General features: G+C 34.5%; 3 protein-coding genes across 6 annotated transcripts in view; all 3 read right to left on the reverse strand.

Annotated features, from left to right (window-relative positions):
• The window catches only part of LOC105424766 (uncharacterized), a 68948-nt gene extending 49688 nt beyond the window's left edge, over window positions 1-19260 (reverse strand). The window contains exon 1 of the mRNA XM_011635164.3: window positions 18875-19260. Coding sequence (XP_011633466.3) covers window positions 18875-19038 — 164 coding nt within the window. The 5' untranslated portion in view covers window positions 19039-19260. The remainder of the gene's footprint in view (window positions 1-18874) is intronic.
• LOC105424764 (uncharacterized) overlaps window positions 1-23322 on the reverse strand; it is a 44066-nt gene that overhangs the window by 18550 nt on the left and 2194 nt on the right. For 3 of the 4 annotated variants that reach the window (XM_089079880.1, XM_011635161.2, XM_011635162.3), the window contains exon 3: window positions 20366-23061. In XM_089079880.1, the coding sequence (XP_088936006.1) occupies window positions 22726-23061 (336 nt within the window). In that variant the 3' untranslated portion in view covers window positions 20366-22725. Of the gene's footprint in view, window positions 1-20365; window positions 23062-23322 lie in introns of those variants that run through there. The other variant, XR_016139909.1, reaches the window with a different exon arrangement.
• Window positions 5599-6601, reverse strand: LOC148935975 (uncharacterized). Its single transcript, XM_089079425.1, has one exon. It carries the CDS (start codon window positions 6413-6415, stop codon window positions 6011-6013), a length of 405 nt encoding a protein of 134 aa, XP_088935551.1. The 5' UTR covers window positions 6416-6601; the 3' UTR covers window positions 5599-6010.

Below are 23322 nucleotides of genomic sequence, written 5' to 3' on the forward strand. Positions count from 1 at the left end.
CTAATCTAGCCTATCAAAATCTGGCTCGTAGCCGAAGCTCGTAGCCACGAAACGATACGAAATGCGATCATGTCGAGTGGTTCTCGAGAGTTGCGGAATGCATCGATGCAGTTTGTGGCTCATATATCGCCCATAAAGTTGAGATGATGGCTAATGGATATTGCGATGTTGATATGAACTCAAAGATAATTTAATTAAACGAAAGATATCAACGCGACTTTAATAAATTGTTAAAAGTGCTTTTAACTTTGAGTACTATATACAAATGAAAGTAAATTTTAAGTATTCAAAATACGTGCCATTTAGTAAGTAAAACAAGGGTACCACTTAAAATTCGACCCTCTGAATATAACCCCTCATAAATTGCGTGACTTCCATTCATAACAGAGCGATCGATCAACGAAACATCCCACAATAGCATTGTAATAATAAAAAATTGTTTGCGATATACAAAGCATACATTTTCCGTATATTTATAATTTTTCGCTTTTTTCGATGTGTTATATTTATATTCACACGTGTGTTATATTTATATTACTGCATTTATATTTCAATTAATATCGATTCAATGCAACAATAGTATATTTTATCATATAACTGTAATTTTATTATGTCCTTGCAACATTAACAGCAACTGGAAATGTACGACCTAATATTGGTTTTCCTATTTGGCGTGAAGACCAAACGATAAAGCGACATGTAATGTGCTCACCATTTCAGTAATGAGAGTAAAATGTACTTCGCTAAAGTTATTGTGAGAATCCTTCGCGAGTCCTTCATCTTACGAGTCAAATGATAAAAGGCTTTTACGCGCATATGTATACGTATATGATGGATTCGAGAAGAATCAACGTTTCCCATTAGTAATCCCTCTCTTGGGAATAATAGCTACCGTATTCCATTAATAGGAAAGGACGAGAAGGAAATGTGTACTCAGACTGAATAACGCAAACAATGCATTTTGACGGACGCTTGATTGATATAGTTCATTAATATACGACGTATCAATATCATTTTACTGAAATAAGAAACTCTCTATAGTCTCATTAAATAGAAGCAAACACCTTTCAAAAGCGATGCCGAATGATATAAAACATGTTTCATAAAAGATTAGACGTAGATTCTCTTCGGTATTTATAGAGAGAGTTCTGGAAAATACGAAAATAAATAGTAGTAACGAATGTGCACGTTATTTCTCACTTTACTCGCTGTCCATCTCTGTGAAAAACGTGTGAAAATAAAAACGTCCTAGCTCACGCCCATTTATTGATAAACGCACATTTGGTAAACTGATTCAGCACCATTCACGCAAACAAGAATTCTCTTTTAACGCGTTCGCGCGAGAATTTAAATTAAAAATAAGTGTAAACGAATTTATCCGAGAAATTAGTTAGGATAACGAAGGCGCAAAAGGAAGACGAAAGCGGATCGAGAGGGGAAGTCGCGGACAAAGCATAAGAGACAAAGTCGACCGACCGTCTGTGTTATTAAACGAGATCACGAGCCGGGAATTAAAATACCGGTCGACGGTTCAGATAATTCGCGTTCGCGCCGTTTCTCTCTCGTTACATCCGTGAAAGAGTGCCTCCCGAGTGCTGCCGAGAATAAGGAAGCGGAACGGGAGTCGCGAAGTGAATGGTGTCTCCTCGCCGCCGAGATCCGCCACCTTATCTCGGATATCGCGCTACCGAAGTAAGAATTACGCTAGCACCGGCCCAATAATTCTGCCCCCCTTTCTCGCACGGTCTACCGTTACGCGATTTTTCATGGCGCACCAACACAACGCCTCGCCGCAGTATCCTTGAACCTTCGACTCAGGTCGCTTTCGGTGTATTGCAAATTCTCCAAAAGGCGAAGATACTTACTTGGTCACGCGAGGCACGGCCTCATGTCGCCAATCGTTTCCGTAATGTCGCTGGCTATTGCTATTTATCGATTTTTGCAATACTCCCAATCTCCGATTGTATTGAGATCAACTCCGGCCGTCATTGATTTGCATTTATAAAACAATAAGCGGTCGAATAATTGAATTTGTATTGGTAATCGGATTAGCATGCTCATTATTAAGTTACAAAAAGCTGATGTGTGATTAATGTTATTTAGATCTATATTAATTCATATCATAAATAATAATTAATATTAATACCTCTATTAAGCTGAAACTCACACCGTTGCAAATCGAGTTCGCACCCATTAAAAAACTTAGTGCCATTTATGTGCTAATTTGTTGCTCTCGTCTGAATTTTGTTGCTTCAGCTGTTAGCAAAAAATCGCGTTAAAGGTTGCCATTAAACTGGACTCCCATAATAAAAAAATATATAGGCATATCGTATCAAAAAAACAAATATACCAAAATTTGTTGCTAATTTGTTGCTTCATTATAACGCAAAAACATCAGAAATTCAATCTTTTTATGAAATATATTACATACAAAGTACCGCATAATCAAATTTACAAGAAATAGAAAAGAATCGAAAATAGAGCAACTAATTAACAAAAAAATAGCACTACAAAAACATGTATTCATTTTTTAATTTCCTGCTTTTTTTCCTCTGTGGCTGTACCAATTTTAATTTTATGCTAGTACATCCATTGTTTCGAGTCGACTGGAGCAAAAAAATCGGAAATACAATTAATTAACAATTAATTAACAAAAAAATAGCACTACAAAAATACGTATTTGTTTTTTAATTTCTCGCTTCTTTTCTGTATTAATTTTAATCTTTCGTTAGCACAGCCATTATTTTTGAAAACAGCTAAATTCCTTTTCGAATTTCAAAGTCGAGAAAACTCGCTTATTTTAGATATAAAAGAAACTCAATTCGTATAAAAAGAACTTCTATCGCAATCTTTTAGAATCTATAAATCTTAAAACTAGAGATCAACGATAGAAGTAGAAGTTTCGACTCTTTTTATTTCTTTTAAAAACTATGGGATTTTCAGTTACGTGATTTGTGCAACAATAGTTATAACAAGCTAATAATTAAAATCAACGTTGCAAAATATCGACAATCTGCATTGCTTTAGCGTAAAAAATAATCGTTGTATCACGATATCTTACAAGTTTGATTTCATACTTGAACCCATCATGAATGCGACACCTAATGTACGTCTCCATTAATACTATATATAAATGACATATCGAGTTGAAAATTAAATCCTGCAAATTTCAGACTCGAGACGTGACAGATTCTAGAAATAGGCTACCTCCCAGCGAGACATATGCACTTTGGGATGTGCGCTGATGGACTTTGAAATTAGACACTAAGTCCAAATTGTTTTCATAAGATATAAAGCCCGACGGTGACATACGTTGTTTAATAGACGGTTATTGCGAGAGCAACAAATGAAGCACAGAAAATGACGAGTACAGAAAATTTAAAAATATATTCTGGCTAAAAGAGACGAAGGAGTTACAAGCTAATGCACTGACATTTTTTTATAATACCATCAACTTTCGGATTATAAATAAAGAGAAGTGAAATATGTCCGGAATGCTCGGCGAGAAAAACTGACGCAAATATTTCGCGATGCAAACACGAAGTTACGAACTCAATTGCGACGCTGCTGCATTTTTCAAGCGAGCACAGGGCAAGATTATCCGACTTAATGAGGCGCCGCTGAGTTAAAATGATCATAAACACGCGTCACATGTCGTTGTCGTCGCTTAAAAGTGAGGTAAAATCCTGTCGTACGAACGCCTACAAAGCGCCGCATGGAGCCCCCTTGCATTCCGGGCGCTGAATCATCCCCATAGATCTCACACGAGGATCTGAAGCGTAAGTCATCGTCCCAGTCGAGTTAAAAATTCGTTCGATCTGTGAAATTTCGTTGAGTTAAAAATTCGTTTTTGCGCGCGTAACGACAGAAAGCAAACGACGTATTGATCCGACGCACGTGAACGAAATTCAACGTGCAAACGACCGCAAATGTTCGTGCCTCGTGATTTTGACATAATTTCAAATGTATATTATACCGTTATAATTGGACCGTATAACATAATATGGAAGTGACATTCAGTGGCTATCGGGTTGCGATACGATATAAACGATTGTATTTCAAATTTGCACTTCTGCGTGCACGTGCCGCACATCAATTGTGAATTCGTTATCTCGTCTCTTCGCAAATAACTATAAAATAATAACAAGTTCATGGAAAATGTGATCTTGCAAATGTATCTTGCATAAAACCGATAAATAATAAATAATCATTATGCGTGACAGATCTGTGGAATGTCATCTGGCTTGGAGTATGTTTTTCATTTGAAAAGAAAAGAAGATGACATTCGGCACAATATGGTATAATACTAGGTCGTTCGCATAAGAGATGTATGCTCATGCCAGTTCAATGATATTACAATATCATGTATAGGTGACATTACGTCCGGCATTGTCCACATTTCCTGTTGTTATATCCACAAATAGGAATTCTATTGTATTATATAATGGTTGCGCAAACAACCGATCAATATTTCCGGAGCGAGTTTTCGTTAGAACAACATCAGGTATTGTTCTCGGATTATACGCATCGATTAGGAAAGTACTTGTTTACAAGAGCAACGTCGAAAAATGGCCAAAACGATCTTTACACAAAGTCGCAAAGTTTTCAAATAAATTGTGTCATCGCCTTCTACAAGGAAAATATTTAAATAATCCTATTTCAAGCGGAAGACATTCACACTGGGCTAATAATTAATGTCCTACATTCTAAAAATCTGTGCATCTACGTTAGATTTATTATAATTAAAAATACCTGTCCCTCCGGAAAGCGGAAGAGTCTGCCTTTCGTGAGTCTTTTTACGTTGTTACGAGCAGCAACACGGGACACATCGAATCTGCGTATTTCGAAGTAAGGCGAGAATTCATCGCGCTCTGAGAAACGACCCTGGAAAATTGTCACTCAGACGTACAAAAATAAGAACGCGTCATTAGTTCGAGAATCGTACGGTTCCTTTTAGTCTCATTCGCGCGGTTCTGATGTGAGTTTTCTTATAAAGAGACACACAGCGTGTGTATGTGTATTTGTCATAAGATAAAAATATATTTAACGCTGAAGAAATTTGTAGTACTAGGCATACGTACATTCTACATGTTGCAACATATTATTTATATAGTTGGTCTTATGTAACATGTCTCAGTTCATACAAACGTGTAACAAGGTAGTTATTAACATAACTTTATTTGCGAGAATATAACCTTATAGAAAATTTCACATTTTTATTATCCCTTTCCTTTTAATATCTACAGATATTTTGTATACTTTTTTTCACTTTTGTCGCATACTCTTTTTCTTATATCGTTTAAAGTTTTCAAGTTTCTCTGTTGCAACGTTATATTTTTTAGCATAAACTCTTACAATATTATTTTTATTACATTTTTAGCTGCGTCATTCAGAAAGATTTTTTGCTGTATTTTTAGCATAGTTTATAAAGTAGATGCATAATTTACTGCGCTTCACTCACGTAGTAAGTAATAAAATATATTCTTTCCTTTAAAAACATTTCATTATTTCTGAAAATAATTTTATGGAAAAAGAAAGTTTAAAAAAATTATGTAACTAGCAAGATAAAGGGAAAAATACTGTTATTTGCACAAAAAATTCCAAACACAAATCAACATATTTATTTTTCAAAAATATTCATAATTCAGCATTACCTTCAATTATGCACAAATAATGATAAATGAAATAGAGAGTTGACGTAGTCCATGATTATATCACACAGCAAAATTAATTGTCAAGATAACAAAACAAAATAGTCCAGCATAATTATAAATAATCGTGCATCTAAATAAATTTCAGTTATATGGATCTCTCCTCCAACTCGGTTGAAATACTCGCAATTAAATTGGCTCGCAATTATTTAATAATTCCCCAATTGCACTGCAGGCGGTCTGACTTTTTTTATAGATGATTCTCTTCGCTATGAAAACAAAACTGGCTGGAGCCAGTCTGAAAGCCCTCCTCTAGCGATCCGACATTCCATATTTTTTCCCAAATCAGTCGCATAACTTCACGAGTTCATTACGTAGGAGTTGCCGCCCACGAGAATCCACATCTCGAGATTGATCCACCGTATGATGACGTAGAAGTAGACCAGACGATTGATCGTGCATGCGACTTCGAAGAGATCGTGCTCAGTGGGTATTCCGTGCAGAAGATCGCGAAGGACCGGCTCGTCGGTGAGGAAACCTTTACAGAATCGATCGGCGGGTTCGACCTCGCGATCAACAGTTCTCGCCGCAGAACATTTCCGTCGAGTATTCTTTCGATCCCTCTGAACCCATTCCTCGATCACATGCAAGATGGAGCATGCCTCGCCCATAATTCCCGCGTCGATCGTTGGAGACGAAACGATTGACGCATTCGCGACGTCGACCAACGACTGATTGGGCCACTCGATGTTTCCAGATAGCATTCTGGCAAGCCAGGTTGACTCTCGTTTGCTATTGCAAACTTCGGTTACCTAATCTAACAACGTCATCGGTCAAAAGTTGCTCCGTTTCATCGTTGCGAAATCCACGACTTGCAACGCACGTTCCCGTGGGCGGCCAATCCATAGATTGGCACGCACATGTGTGTTATATATGCTGTAAAATCATTATTAGATATCATACAGTCAAAGCTGAAGAAAATCTCTCTGTGTAAAAGAAAATATAAAGAAGAACAGATTTGGAGAAACAAAATTAAATAGGCCCTTTGTTATTTTATCGCTGTAATTATCGCGATTTGCAATTTGAAAATTTGTAATCTAAAGAGACCGTCTTAAGAAACTGCAGTTAAAAACTGCAATTGTGGTATGCAAATTTTCGTAATTTGCACTCAAATGAGATTCGATGCGATTCGACAGTATGTCTCAATAAAACTCTTGCTAAGAGAGACCGAAAGTTTCACGCCAAGAAAGATATTCTCTGTGTCTTTACTTCTAGGAATAATTCGTGGATCTTTCTCGCCTCTCAGAGGCGAGCTCGGCAAGCTAATCGTTCGGGCCGTTGACACCGCCAGTTTCTATAAATAAAAGGGCAACCTACACTGCATTCTAGAATCTGGAAGCTACGAAAATATCGAGAATGTCAGTCCAAGCGTCTGTCGCTCAAGTTGTTTGAAGTAGCTAGGGTCAAAGGTAAATCCCGTAAAACTGTGCTCGAGGTCTTTATTAAGACTTTATTGCTTCACTAAGAGATTTTATCTCATATTTCTGTAAGTATTACACGTTATAAAATATACTATAATACGATTAAAAATCTTTGTGAAAAATTTTGCAAGTAATGTTTCTTTTTGTACTCTCCGTGATCTCTAGATTTTATATTTCTTGTCGACAGGGTATGCTGTATTACCAGGGAGGTAAATGAAAAAAGTGTACAATAACTTCACATGGAATGTTAACTAAAAGAAGATTTTACTGGATGAAAATTTTTTTCAAACGGAATACGGAAACAATAAGCACATTTAGAAAATTTCAGAAGATTTTTTTTACTTTTTTATTTAACCGAAAAACCTGCAGATTCTAAAATAGCTTAGAAAAATGTCACACGGAAAGAAAATTACCAGCGTAATTTTCGAGACAAAGACGAATGTAGTCGAAGTCACTTGCAAAGATTCCTTTCAACGAAACAACCTCACAGTATATATATATATGGTGCTAAAGTTTCAACGCTACTCGTGATACTCATAAATGGTTAATATAGTGACGCTGGTTACATTTTTTGAAGTTAGAAATGAGATAAAATATGTTCTTTATTTTTTATATTTGAACAAACTCTGTTTCGTAATAAAGTTTCTTAAATATAGAAAACATATGAAAAATTTATAAAAAATAAGAAATAATAATAATATATAATCAGACTATTTTTAATGAATTTTAAACAGAAATGTTACACTGATTATGAGACATTTGATTATTAACGATTATGTCATTAAATATTCATATTATTAATTATAGAGATGGTTATTGTAATAGATGAATTAATTTATATTATTAGTAATTTTGCTAAATACGATGTTATAATTCTTATAAACATTACGCTGTGTGATATATTTGTCACAATACGATTTTTTTTTTAAGTTGACAAATAAATCACGTTCAAAATCGAAATTCTTCATAACAAAAAAAATTCTGTTAAAAATATGATGAATGACACTTGATTTTTAACACAATTCATCGCAAATCGCACTTTGCAATCTGACAAGCTCGGAATGAAAATCAGAAAAATATCCAAACTGCTCTACAACGAAGGAGGATTATCTCTCAATAATCGCGAATTATACGAATATACTATTGCGAAGTTTCTAAGGAAATTTATAAAGGAGAAGTGCAGGAATGTGCAACTAAGTGACACAGTTGCTGAGTTAATGTATTTTCTGTTCATTTCTTTATGACAGTGAGTAATAAAGAATGTAAAGCGAATCTTCATTGCTGCATCTGTTTCTCCTCTAACACGGAGTTTATGCAAAAAAGTATTACAATTCTGAATTTACACACACACACACACACACACACACACACACACACACACACACACACACACACACACACACACACACACACACACAAGCGCGCGCGTAATATACAATAAACTATGTGTATGTGTATGTAAGAAAAATTAATTTTGTCATTTTTTACAAAGTCTATTCGCTAATTTCTAATCCAATTTCTTTTTTCTGTACCTATTACTACAGATGCTATCGTTTCGAAATGCAGAATTGCCCATAGATCCTATACGGAAATACATTTCTCTATTTCATCCCAACGCGAAATAATTCCGTGGACGAGTTATCACACGTGCGAGTTCGTGAGAGAATTCAATCTCGACCGAGTGACAACGCCGCGAATAATGTCAAAATGTCTATGTCGCGACGAGCAGACGGAGATCACTACAACTCGTCTCGTCGCTGCTCGCATCACTTTCCGATAGGTGATGGAAAGCGGAGGTTGAGGAACTCGGCTTCCCCGGCTTCGTCGCCTAGGTACACGAAGAGGCTGCGAAGACCGGGGGGAGGATCGAGTGAAAATGCAGTGTGGATGTAACGCGAATGGAAGCAGAGAGATGAGCGAGGAGAGTGACAAGGGGATGAAGAGCAAGAGCATAAAAGAAAGAAAGAGGGGAGAGAAGGAGGAGGAGGGGGGGGTGGAGAGAGAGAGAGAGAGAGAGAGAGAGAGAGAGAGAAGAGGAAGGGAGAGAGTTGTATGTGTACGTATACGAGAGAAAAGGGAGAGATGCAGAATGCCTGGCTGCTGTGGATCGATAGAACGGAGCTGCGTAATAGTCGGCTTTCTACAGAGAGAACCGATAGATGCCGGGAATCGCTGTGAATGAGACATACAGTCTGCCTCATGACGAAGGCAGCCGGAGGAAATTGCGAGTGTACAAGCTATCCGCGATCCAACTTCCACCGCAATCGGCATGTCAATGACCGATTTCTTAACGAACTGCCGTGTTCTATTACCCATTCCATTCGTGCTATCGATATACGAATGACAACACGAATGCGCAGAATATCAAATAAAAAAACTCAATATCAAAAATAATTGGGATCAAACCAAAAAAGCACTTTGTTTAACTTATTTCCATTCATAATAAAACGATATTGCATACCGTTTAGGCCAAATGTCAATTGCCAAAATTAATTCTCGTATTTTCATCTCGACGTTATTAATAGAATTGTTAGACGTTATGAAGTTTGGGAATACTTTTCTAGAATACTTTTAGAGAGTTCGAATTCTGTCAATTATATCGAAATTTTAAAAACAATCTATTAACTTCATATCGATTATGATAATAATTTATCCAATATTATAAATAAATAAAACTTCGATTTAATAAACAGAATATATATGTAATTTTAATTATTATTAAAATTGTAATTAGAATCTTAATCTTAATAAAATAACAAATTTATAACAAATTTAAAGTAATTAATTTTATTCTTGATAATAAGATAAGAATCTAGCAATTATATTGATATTAAATAATCTAAAATCAACTAGATTTTAGAGAAATATTATGTAGAGATACATGTGTTTTCAAAAAAAAAATAGTATCCGTCAAATACACTATACAAACACATCCATGTGTAATTTCCTTGTCGAAACGCTATCCATTAACCCCTCAACAAGAATGATGATTTAATTAGAAATACGTCGGATAGCTTTACGCATGGAAAATCGATAGATGCCGGGAATCGTCGCCAATAGCATATGCAAACTTCATGATAAATGTAGTCGTAGGAAATTGCGCGTATGTGACGCTTTCGATACATGACGTATTTAGAGCGGACTAATCCAAATAGTATTTGCTAATGAAATGTCCAGATAGACACGCGGCTCTTCTTAAATATAGCTGTGCATCAAACATCAACAATATGTTTTTCTTTCTTTCTTTCATCAAAAAATTCTTTAAATAATTTCAAATAAATTTTTCCTCAATTTTAATTTGATGTCGCACGTCTTTTAAATTCAAACTCTAATGTTACGTGGACAACAATATTCATTGCATTTTCGAATAATCGTACATACAAAGATTCGCTTATTGTTCATCTAAGATTAACAGTTCACTGATTGTCACATACAACACGTTATTGTTTGTCGCTTTATGAAAGTGTCCGACGACGTCTAGAAGACGATCGCTCTGAGATCGGCTTGGGAGCTGGTTGCCCTCGAGTGTCGGCACTCGACAACGCCTAGGAATATTACCCTGAGTCGGTGCTTATATTCACGTACCTGCGACGATCGCCTAGAGCCTTAGACTTGAGGTTCTCGGCGCGCACAGCACACGAGAATGTAACTCTATACCGTATCGCAAGACATAGATAAGAAAGGAGGGTGTGGCGGGGTCCGATCACGACCAGTCGTGAAAATTCGTAATTATTATTTTGTGAAAAATATCACCTCAGCCAGAATCTCCTGCTTACCAGGCAGGCATCTTATCCTTTCGACCACAGAGGCATGTGCTGATATTTATCGCAATATAACGTGATTAGAACAACACGTTAAACAATCCAATATCATACGCATATATATATTATCAAATCCCCACGACCGGTATTCCAGAGCGATGTTGGCCTCGATGGATGCAGATCGAACTGCAGCGATGACCCTCCAACGCCACTGTCAAATATACGGTATAAATAATCGTGCGTCACGGCGGAACCCGATCACGAACCAGTCATGAAAATTCATAATTATTTTTGCGAAAAATATCACCTCATCCAGGAATCAAACCTGAATCTTCTGCTTACCGGGCAGGCATCGACGATACGTCCAAATCGTAGAATTGTCGTGAATCGACCTACTGCCGATTTTCTTCGCGCTCGATATTCCAATCTCCGCCACGTTCCAAAATTCGTATGTGATTAGTTCGATTTTTGTTAAAAGAATTGCGGATGAACAACACATGTTCAACTCGACGAAACCGAGCGTGAGATCAGGTTACCGACCCTTCGGCTAAATAAAAGTCGCGAATTTCTTTCGTACATGGGCGGCAACGTTCTTTGAAGCGTCGTCGCTCGGCACTGGGTGCTTTCCATTTAGTGACACAAGTATCATTCTATCTTTCTTGGCTTTCAGTGATTAACAGGGACAAAAGTGTACTTGTACTGATGACACGAATAATAATGCATAGTTTTCGCGCGCGCGCGCGCGCGCGTGTGCGTGTGTGTGTGTGTGTGTGTGTGTGTGTGTGTGTGTGTGTGTGTGTGTGTGTGCGCGCGGCCGAACCATAAATATTTTTTTCGTGAATATTTTTTCGTGTACGACTTCCGCTTGGTACATTATACTAAACTTTACTTGAAATCGTATTGGAATCAAAATTTATAAATGTCATGTTTGTTTCAACAGATACGATATTATATAGATTTGAACTATTTTTCATACTCCAGAAAAAGAATAAACACATAAATTTTAAAATGTACATAAGCTAGATTTCATTATCAAATATGCAAAATTGTTTTATTTGCATAAAATATTGACTGTAGATTATTTGACTGTAGACACTGAAATCATAAAAAATAGCTTTATTTTAATGTGAAATTTCAAGAAAATTTCAATATTAAAAGTGTGCAATTAATATCATACAAATAAATTGTAGCGTGAATATTCCGAAATATAATTTTCAACGTATTCAAAAACACGTTACACGTTTAATGTCATCCATAGCCCAATTTCGTTTGACCCTCGAATTGCGTTATGACAGCGCATTGCAAATCGCGGATTTTTCTATTATGTGAAAGAGTAAATGTATAATGCAGGAGGGTACGAGTATTTCTGTCGAACGCAGCGATGTGCAATTTCACACGTGGAACCTCGCGTGTTTATGCTATTTATGAATTCCATCGGAACTGAAATATGTACGTTACGCTCGCAGTAAAACCGTCGCACGTCGACTGCCCCAAGGCTTTACGCGAAAAATACGCATATTCAGTGTCGATGTAATACCGATATGATATCGAGATTTCATTGGCAAAACACGACGAAAAAAAAAATAGCATGCGTTTATTGAAAAATCAATACATGTTCTTCTCACAAAAACCGGGAAGAGATTTATCGCTTAATACAAGAACTTTTTTTGTAGAAAACGTGATCGAACGAAATACGAATTAATTATCGTTAATGACTCATAAAAGAACCTAGAATAGAAGCTAAAAAAGTCAATTACCAAAGTCTGCATAACAAAAGATAATTTCTTAATTATTTTCAAAAGAAAATATTGCTACAAGATTGCTATCAAGATTGCTACAGTTTAATTAAATGAATTAAAAAATATAGGCAGAATTAAAAAAGCGTGTGTGTGTGTGTGTGTGTGTGTGGGGAGGGGAGGGGGGGCGCACATCCAGTAGTAAAAGATATTATTACTATTATTAATATTGATACAGCGACTCAAATATAAATATATTTACGAAAAGTTTTTTAATTGTAAACAATCCAGATTTATCAATACTTGCATAGAGCTCACAAACCTTTAATATAAAATTGTTTTTATAACCACCGATATAACCACCGATTTATTATTGATTTAAACTTTTATTGATAGCTGCAATATCGCATTTCGCGATTTTAACTGATTCTATATTATATTTTTTTCTATATAAAAACATTATACATACATAGCAATATAAGTAAATATAAATAAACTAAAGGATTAAAATAAAATTAGCGCATTATAAAAATAAATAGAATTATTATTTGCGCGAATTATTATTTTTTTGTATTAAATAAATTAACTGAAATGTAATTTGAAATATTTTCTGTCTTTTCATATTATATGTAATTTTATATATAATTTTTAAATAAACTAAATAAATATTAAGATTTGTTAAAGATGTTAAAGATGTTTATTTAAAAAATGATATTTGTATTGCCTTATATAAAAAAATAATATAAAACAATTTATTATTAAACTCTATTTTCTGTCTCATGATTTTAGAAAGATAAAGTTGTGTAACTTTAGAAAATTAGAAAAATTAAATAAAATTAGAATTAATGTAACAATTATTACAATTTCTTTATCAAAAGTTTAATTCCTCTCAAGACGTTAAAATTTGTAAATTGTAATATTAATAAGTTATAATTTCTATTTTTTTATTTGAAATAAAAGTCTCAATTTCGTTGTTGTTTAATAAATTTATGTAATTTAACATTTGATATTAATACTATTTTCATTACATTTAATTATTTTCATCAATTATGAAATAATATAATGTCAATTTGCTAATTGCTATAATATGCGTAATATCTACGTACAGAAAATTACAAATCAAAAGTAAACATCAACTTTATTACCATAAAAATCAAAGGTTAAGGGGATGCTGGACTGACGAGCAAACTCCGACGAAAATGTTCGCACATCTACACATACATAGATACATTTATGTATACATATATACACTTATGCATACATTTCTGTACACACATGACACACATATAAACAAATTGTTGTGATACTCTTCTGATCGTAATAAGTGTCTAAGCCTAATTCTAAGAACTCAACGTTGCTTCTTCATGTAACCTTCTAGTCTAGCAATATCAATTTTGTAGGCACAAGCTGTAAAAATTTCATATAAAGCAAATATTTATACGCGACTTGACAGCTTTGAACGCCATTTTAAGGTACCAAATGGTAAAAAAAATCTAAATTTTTTCTCGTTCTTGATACGAAATTCATATGCTAAACACGTATTAATGCATAAATTTTAATTGCGAATTTCCAGATCTATAAAGTTAATAAAAAATGAGAGCAATACAAAAATTACTGCGTTTTGTCATACAGATAAGGCCAGCATCGCCTTAAAATGAGTGATAAAATGATAAAATGAGTGATAAAATGAGTGATTGATAAATGTGTCTCACGAGCATTTTATACAAAATCAATTTTGACCGCTTGTAATTAAAAAAATAATCATTTTTGTATCAAAAAATGTCATAAGTCATCAAAATACATTATTAAAATATCAACTGATTTAAATATCGATTGTGGTATGTTATTTGAATATAATAAAGAAAATTATATTAAATAAATAAAGACTTATACAAAAATATATAAAAAATTTAATTTAAATGTATACTTAAAAAAGAATATATAAAAATGATCAGTTACATTTAATGTAAATAATTTAAAAAACAAAAGCGATAAATTAACTAAATAAATAAACTAAAAAATAAATAAATTAACTAAAGAATATAATTTATTGTGAAGTTTTATATTACAAAATTATACTTAGAGTAAACTAAAAGTTAATAAAAGTTAATTATTTGAAAATTGATACCGTAGTACGTTTAATGAATCCGGCCATTATAATAAAATATCCTTGTAATTTATACCTTTTTAAAGTAAGTTGTTTGAGAAAACAAACAATAAAAGATCTATGTTATTTTATATGGTATATACTTTCAACTTGATTGAATTCACCCATACTTATTTATTTCAAAATAAAATTTATACTATACGTTTATCATTTTAAATCCGCGAAATCGTATAACCTTTTCGTCTTCTTTGGAAAAAAATGGATGATGCTCTTTCTCCGCTCTCATTTACGTTCTTCTCGCTTTTCAAATGCATAGTCTTGTCACATTCATCAGTAATCTACAATATCATATTAGAGAGGAATCGATTTGTTTTGTTAATTTTTGAGATATCACGGTCTTTTTAATTCTTTGTCAATCTTTGAAATATCACGGTCTACCGAGAAATGTATGTATTGCTCGCTATTGTTAACGTCGTTGTTGGACTCTTTGCATGCAATTTGCATGGCAAACGTGATACGAAATGAAATTTAAATAGAATTCAAAGAGACACTCCCTCGCGATTTGAAGGAGAATAAATCAAAAGGGTGCGAGGCAGATTAATTCAACACGCGAACAATTATATATAACTGTAATATACGATTACTCAGATATATCGAAAAATACTTCACATGCTGGATCTTTGTTAAATTTATAATTTCAATCCAATGACCCCCTAACAAAAATGTGTATATTAATTCAAAATATTCGGATATTTTGCACAATAATTTCAACAAAATAACAACCTGATTATAACTTGAAAATTATTAAGAATGTTCGTTGTTACAACAAATTTAACAATAAACTCTGCAACATATCTTTATACCGCGTTTTATAATAACATTTTTTTTCAAAAAATTGATGCGTTCGATAAAAATAAATAAATAATTTGAAGAAATATTAACAGGTGTGTCAAATAATCAACGATGTACAGTAATTTTCGAAATATTTCACTATTATATTATACTAAAAAATATCCGTCGAGTCATCTCTCAATACTTAATGAAAAAGTCGAGGAAGACCATTAGTTATCATAGTCCAACTTTCCACATTAAACATTCTAGCAAGTAGGCCTCAACTAGAATGTGTCCAAGTAAAGTCGACAGTGATTAACCCGAAAGCAAAGTTTCATTTTCTGCTTACAGCTGACAAGGGGAGCTTTCCAGCAAGAAGATAGACACTGTGTCACACAATTAAACACAATGTCTGCTTGATGGAATATCTTTTAGTTCTAGATATAGTCACCATTTGACGCTAGCTGAAGTTTGTTGAAGGTTTTGATTGCTTCATTCTCGAGCATAACCTTTAAAATATTTGCAGTATCACAGCAATAATCGAAGAAATAACTTTTCCTTCTTCTTCTTAGTCTTCTTCTTGGTCCAACTAGCCTATTCTGTAATTCTTAAAGACAATTCGGTATCATTAGTGTCGGTCCACAATAAGTATTTAATCTTTAAGCCGTAAGAAATTGACTAATCATAGTCGAGTATTCTTTTCATATTCGATTATAATTGGTCAATTTCTTACTTTTTAAAGCTTAAATCACTTATTGTGGACCGACACTTATATTGTCGTTAGAGAATAGGCCTACAAAATGCCTTAAACAAATCTTAAATAAATGATTAATTTCAAAACAGAAAAAGACAGAATTCTTTTTCACTATTCAATGCTTACGAACATAAAAGTTTAAAATGGCAACCATGATGCAGAACACAGTCCGACTCTGCTTCGTAGTTGTGTCGTAACAGAAAAGCATGTATAGCGACACTGTGTTACACTGTGTCAACTGTGTCGTTTGCTAGAAAGCTCCCAAGCTCACGAGAGAGAGAGAGAGAGAGAGAGAGAGAGAGAGAGAGAATCTTTTATCTTTAAAACGAGAAATAAACTGAACAATCGGAACTGAAATTCATCCTCGGATAGACATCGGTGGATCCACGACACTCAGTCGCAGTAGAAATATATTCCGCGATGGGGCTCGCGCATCAATGGTGTCATACATACGGTCAAAGGTTCAACGGTCATCGACCTTCGACGTCACCTGACTTTCGTGAGCACCTCTTATTGTCGCAACAAAAAGTTCTAGACGCACAAAGCCTCGTCGAATCGATCAACTGCAATACCATGATGATGCACGGTACTGAGAGAATATTATCGCGACCGATGCATTTGTGCATCGCTTGAATAATAATTATACTCGATAATTTGTTTTCAATCGTATTTATCCTTTACGCAAGATAATCATGAATCACCGCGTTATTTTCTAAAGCCCTTTGAAAAGTATAATATTTTAAATAAACGGTGGAATTTTAGCTTGAAACTTTGAACATTTATTGTTATAATTTTCATCAATAATAAATTAATTCATTATAAGCCTTTTAATGGCATGCAAAAGGTTACGATTTAACAACCAATCACTTGAATCATGTATGCTATTAACGCACGCACGCGCACGCACGTACACGCACGCACGCACGCACGCACAATATGTTAAATTTTTGTCTATCTTATTTCCCCTTTTTTTCATCTCTTTTCTCCGAAAGTTTTTTTATATTAAGAAATTATATAAGATATTGATGAAATATGATTTAGACGATACACATTCAACAGTTCCTTTTTATTAAAAGATAAAAAAGATCAAAAATGTGAAGACTTAAAAATCGATATGCAAAATTAATCTGATAGTGTCACTTTTTAATCGGTATTTTATTTCTTCGAGTGTATTTATTCTATCAAATTTATCTGTTAATCGCATCGATAATAAACTGAAGACATTATTAGAATTTTCCGATCGGGAATACATTGGAAGCCAATTTTAAGGTTGTATATTTAATTAAAAATACATTTAAAATTTCAAAGGTTCGCGTATTGGACTTGGATTGATTTTACATTTAGATTTAGAATTTGAAATTCCGTGATCCAACTTTGATCTTTGATCGAGATCGATTTCCGCTGCGCACGCGGGTACATTCGCGTCGCGCAAATCGAAAGTGTTACGAGATAAGTCTCGTCCTTTTCGGTAAAAGAGAAACGCGGTCACACGGAGAAGTCCTTGACCTTCTCACACAACGTTTTCTTAAACATTTCTAAGTTGAGATTTGCGTCGGATCGTCAAAAGACACGCGAACCGCATCGATCGCGAAGAACCTCCGTAACGTGCAAGGCGAAAGCGCCACGCGCGCGGTACCGATGTTCGCAATGCATCATGTTCAAAAGATTGACTTTGTTATTATTTAAACCCCTCATTATCTCCCAATGTCACCCCCCACCACGGAAATTCGCAGTATATCTTTAAAACTGTACAGATTGCCGGCGCGGTACAATTTTCATAGGCACGCAAAACGAAGTCAATTAAGTCGGAAACTTAAACGATTTTACTACGTATTTGTATAAATCTTGCAAGATTAAAAAAAAAAAAAAAAGGAAGACGACGAGAAGAGAAATTCATTATATTTTTATTATCAAATATTTATGAAAAGTTTCTTACAACTCGTTTCTCTTCTCGAGTGCATTCTTCGGTTATTTGTTAAAAATATATCTGTATACATAAAATTGTGTCGCGTAGTTTTAAATATAGATGAAAAAGGGGAGAGGGGGCGAAAGGGTGAGAGAAGTTGCGAGCCGCTCACACGCGAGTCTCTCGCGCCGGCGCGCGAGACTCCGATTCGGTCCCTCGCGTGCCACTCTCCAAATACGCGGAAATGCGGGCGAAAGATGCAACCCGCGGCGGAGCTCCGACACTGGGTGACGCACTTTAATTAAAATCGCGAGAGGCCCAAAGGTGCCCTCAGGCGCCGACGGGGAAGCCCCGCGTTGGGACTGATTTAAGCCGATATCGCGTCACGCTCGTCGCGTGTCGCGAAACTCGTCGTTATTAATAGCTCCGAAGCTGAATCGAAATAGAATCGGGGCGGAATAGAAAGTCGGCGGTATGATAGAACGAGAGCGCCTCGGCGTACACCGCGCCGAAGGCTATCACCGGGAGTCGCATGTCCGAGCGATCGAGAACGGTCGCGAGAGGAGAGAGCGCCGACGGGATGAAACGGACGAGAGAGGAGAGAACGAAAGTAGGAAGCTGAAACGTTCTTAAGGGCACTTACTTACTTGGCGGTGGTGTGCCCTAGCTGGCAAGACGACGCGGAGTCATCGCTCTCGTTGCCGACGACGTTCGCCTCGTCCGTAGGGGGATGCGCCCGCGCGGCATGGCACCCGTCGTCGTCGTCGTCGTCGTCGCCGGTGCCCTCCGGATTTGCGACAAGTCTGTACATAGAACGGTCTCCCCCGTGGCACTCACGAGAACGCGGCGCACCGTACGCCGGTCGGCATCCCGTCGATGCCGCGCGCGCGGGAACGACGCCGCGCTGATTATCGACGATTATCGACGCCTTCCGCGATTCGCGCCGCGTAACACGAGCGACGACGGACGAACCGACATAGGGACGCTCGCCGTCACCCCGTTGGAAGCGGGTCGCTGCGCCTACGTCCTACGTTCCACTCCGGATGCCGGATTACGCGGACACTGAGCGCCATCCAACCGACGCTATCCGACAACGTGCGGTCGGGTCCGCGCGCGTTTTTGTACCGCTACCGCCACCTGGTGGCGATCGCCTCAACTACGTGAAATTATAATCAACACTGCAGATAACTGCGTGACGCTCGAAATTATTTTTCAAAAATTGTTTTTAAAAAATTTATCATATCTTGTAAAAAATATGTCGCAGTTTTAATAAAAAATTTAATTTAAAACGTTTTGTGAAAAATATTAATTAAATATAAATGTAAATAAAATTCTTGCTTAAACATTGGTTACGTCCATTCTTATCAATTTTAGATTTTTTTTAATCTCAGTCCTTTTCCTTTTTTTAATTTTTAACAAGTAGAAAAAACAGATAAAAAGATAAAAATATTTCTAATACATAACGACATAAAGAGCAAATTATAAAATTTTACAACGAATTGTTATAAACAAAAATTAAATATTAATAAATATGTGATATAAATAAATATTAATCGTAGAGGAAAACTGATTACTTCAATTAATTTTTCAGGAAAAGTTACAAAAAAGACATGTATAACTATTTTTTATATCATTTTCCATTTATGCAAAAAAAAATCATGAATGAGGCAGATTATTAAAACTCGTTTCAACTCGTGACTACTCTGTAATTAGCAAAAAAAAAAATCACTGAGAATCAAGTAAAGCATTACTGACATAATAAGCAGCTTAAAAGATGAATTTTGCAATTATTTTTTTTTATAAAATAGAATTGTAATAAATTTTTACTATTTCTCCTGCAAATTTCAAAGTATTTTCCTCCAGTCAATATGATGTCCTTGTCACTACATAGGTATTTGGTTATTGCGTTAAATATCCCCTCAGTGTCCTCCCCTCGAATAGATGATAGATACCTGACATGAATAATTGGGAGATTTCATATTTGAACTCTAGCTGAAGGGGAGTATTTTTCATAATAAGAAATTCTTGTGGGAAAAAGGAAATATGTACTTGTCTGATATCTTTTTTGATTATCGATTTATTAAAAAAAAAATTTAACTTCACTAGATTACAAGTTTGTTAAAAATAATAGCACATGGTTAGCAATATGAACATTGAATTTATGTACATACGTAAACTCAAAAAAGAAAAAAAATACATTATTTACATAAAAACTTGTCTGCCGAGATTGTCCATTATTATTATCGATTTAAAGTTAATGTATTTTGAAAAGTAACTAATTGAAGTTAAAACTTAACTCGTTTGAAATTATATTAAGTTAAAAGTTGTTAACTTTTTAACTTTATTACTTAATTTGAAATTGATTAACTAATTATCATCCAACCTCGATTATTTTATACTTTATACCTATTTTTGTTTATTTCTCTGCGTAGTATCCGCTATAAAAGTTGGAGCGTCTAATAGTTATTAATGACTTGGTACTATCGACAGGTATTTCAAGATGGCTACATGATATTTTGTACGGAATAATCAATATCTGTCTGTCATTGATGTTCGTCCGTGCGGCAAGTTGAGATAATCTCAATGAGAGAAATGCGATGTTATACGCCACGAGATACATTTGCAGTTCACTGTAAATTGTTATTGTCGATTCGATTGTGCAATCGGCATTTACTCAAAATGGCGCAAAATGGATCAATTGTCGATCTTGGTTTCAGACGATTCTTTCATAAATTGTCAAAAATAAACTGCAACTACTCTTCAAACATTTTTCAATTGCATAATATCGCACATTATATTTTGCGATAAAATAAACATATCTCGAAAATTATTTACAACATAAAAAAATAATCCAAAATGTTTCTAAACCCATTATACATGTATAAAATGGCACAAAATATTTCCTAAAGCTTCCTTTTATTTATAAAACTTTTAATCGTTGAAAGAAATATATAATCCAGTTGGAACCGCGCCAACAAATAATGCCGTTTTTTAAATTGGCCGATAATTTGGATTCTCATTGCGATGACAGATAAAACGTGACGCATGCATCTGTCTGTCAAAATTGAAATTTTGAAATTAATTACAGACAACTACATTAATCGAACTATTCGGCGCTAAAAATAATGTCATGTCAATACATTCGAACAGTCGAAAATGAAAATGTTAGAAATCGTTGCGACGAACGCACATATCTGTCAAAGTACATCAATCCTAGATTAACATGAAAATATTGAAATTAAAAAATTACACGTTTTCTCAATTGTCCTTATTACTTATTTTATTAATTCTACATTAAAAGTCGCGTGTGCGTGTATTGCGTGTATTGCGTGTATTGCGTTTCATATATAATGTATTATAATATAAAAACACAGAATCGATCATTGTACGCTGTTAAATATATAAATTGTATATTGCAATATTCTTCTATGTATGTATATATAAATATATGTATATATAAATTATTATTCTCTCAGTTGCGAAAACGTGTTTTCTAAAATCTATCGAAAACATTATTTGACAAAATCTCCATATGCTTAAACGCAAGATTAAAACTTAACTGACAATATCCCGTTTGTTCGTCGATGATAAAATGTAGTAAGTATATTATCATACATTATTTAAATCCCCACTTCGTCGAGAATGTCGTCACAGCAACGTCATGGCTAAGTAAATCGGTGATATTTATTATTAATGCGCATGTACAATGAGAGAATATCAGTAAACGTGACATATCTCAAAAGCAGGCACAAATCTATCGAGGTAGGCGTTCACGATTTGTTCTGCATATCGATCGCAGTAAACGGCAACAACGGTGAAATCAATTTCAGTGATTTATACGTATAAACTTTTCACACTTCAATAATTATCAAGTGTCATTACTTTCCTTCTGAATTGTAATGTTATTACATATAATAGCATTATATATAGGATTATTAGATTAATGTGTATATAAGAACAACGATTATTTCGCAGCAAACATAGAATATAACTGCTATACATATAATATAAGAGTAACATGTGATATAACAGGCATTATATCTTAGAAATATATTAATATATTAATGTATTATATATTATATATATCTCGTTTTACGTAACGTAAAATATTAATCCATATTAATCAAATATATTATATTATGTGTTATATTCCATTATATTATAATTGCAATATTTGCTGTTATATGTTTGTGTTTGCTGGGATTACGTTTTTTTTTTTATATATCAACAATAATGAATAAAATTGTAGATTTTCAATAAAATTCAATAGCAACTATATAAATAATTTCAATATCTCACAAATTCTGATTGTATTTACCTTTTGTTTATTTGATCACGCGCCAAACGACGAGAGTATAAATATAAAATGTTTCAAAAATTTTTTTGCTCAAGGGAAAATTCTTTTATTTTCACCTATATATAACTGTTTTTTTTACATACCGCGATGTGAGTTATCGTAAAGTCTGGATAAGACACTTTCAAAGACACGAACGGATCGTTACTTCTTCTTCTTCGCTTCGATATCCACCTCAACCTTCTTTACCTCCTTCTCATCGTCGCTTTTCTCTTTATTAATGTCGTTCTCTTCCTCCTCCAGAAGTTTAGACTCCATTTCATGCTTCTTCAGCTCCTCATCCAACAGGGCGTCCCAATCGGACATGTCTTTACCTTCGCGAACTCTTTCCAGTTCTCGCTTGAGCATATCGAGGCATTCCCTCCGCTCTTTCCACTTCTCCGCCATCTCGAGACTCTTCTTTTCGTCATCGATTTGATCCAACATTTCTGCCTTTTCCTTCTCTTCGCATTCTAGCACGTATTTCTCATAACTGTCCACCTAAAGAATTCCATAAATTCGCAATAATTAATTATCTCATCTAAAATTTCTTCATGTTAATTGTCTTTTTTAACACAAAAAACGGAACATTAGATAAATTCTCACTAATTTTAATTCCGCTCTTGACATTAAAAGTATCAAATGATCATTTTTCATCTACTATTTTTTAATTAATTAATTAAAATTTTCCATTTCTAATGTTTCATTAGAATAAAGAAATAATAAAATAATAAATAATAATTAATGAAAAGTTTGAAAATT

The sequence above is a fragment of the Pogonomyrmex barbatus genome, unplaced genomic scaffold, assembly GCF_055798465.1.
Source record: "Pogonomyrmex barbatus isolate J1 unplaced genomic scaffold, ASM5579846v1 scaffold3, whole genome shotgun sequence".
NCBI classification, from domain to species: Eukaryota; Metazoa; Arthropoda; class Insecta; order Hymenoptera; family Formicidae; genus Pogonomyrmex; species Pogonomyrmex barbatus.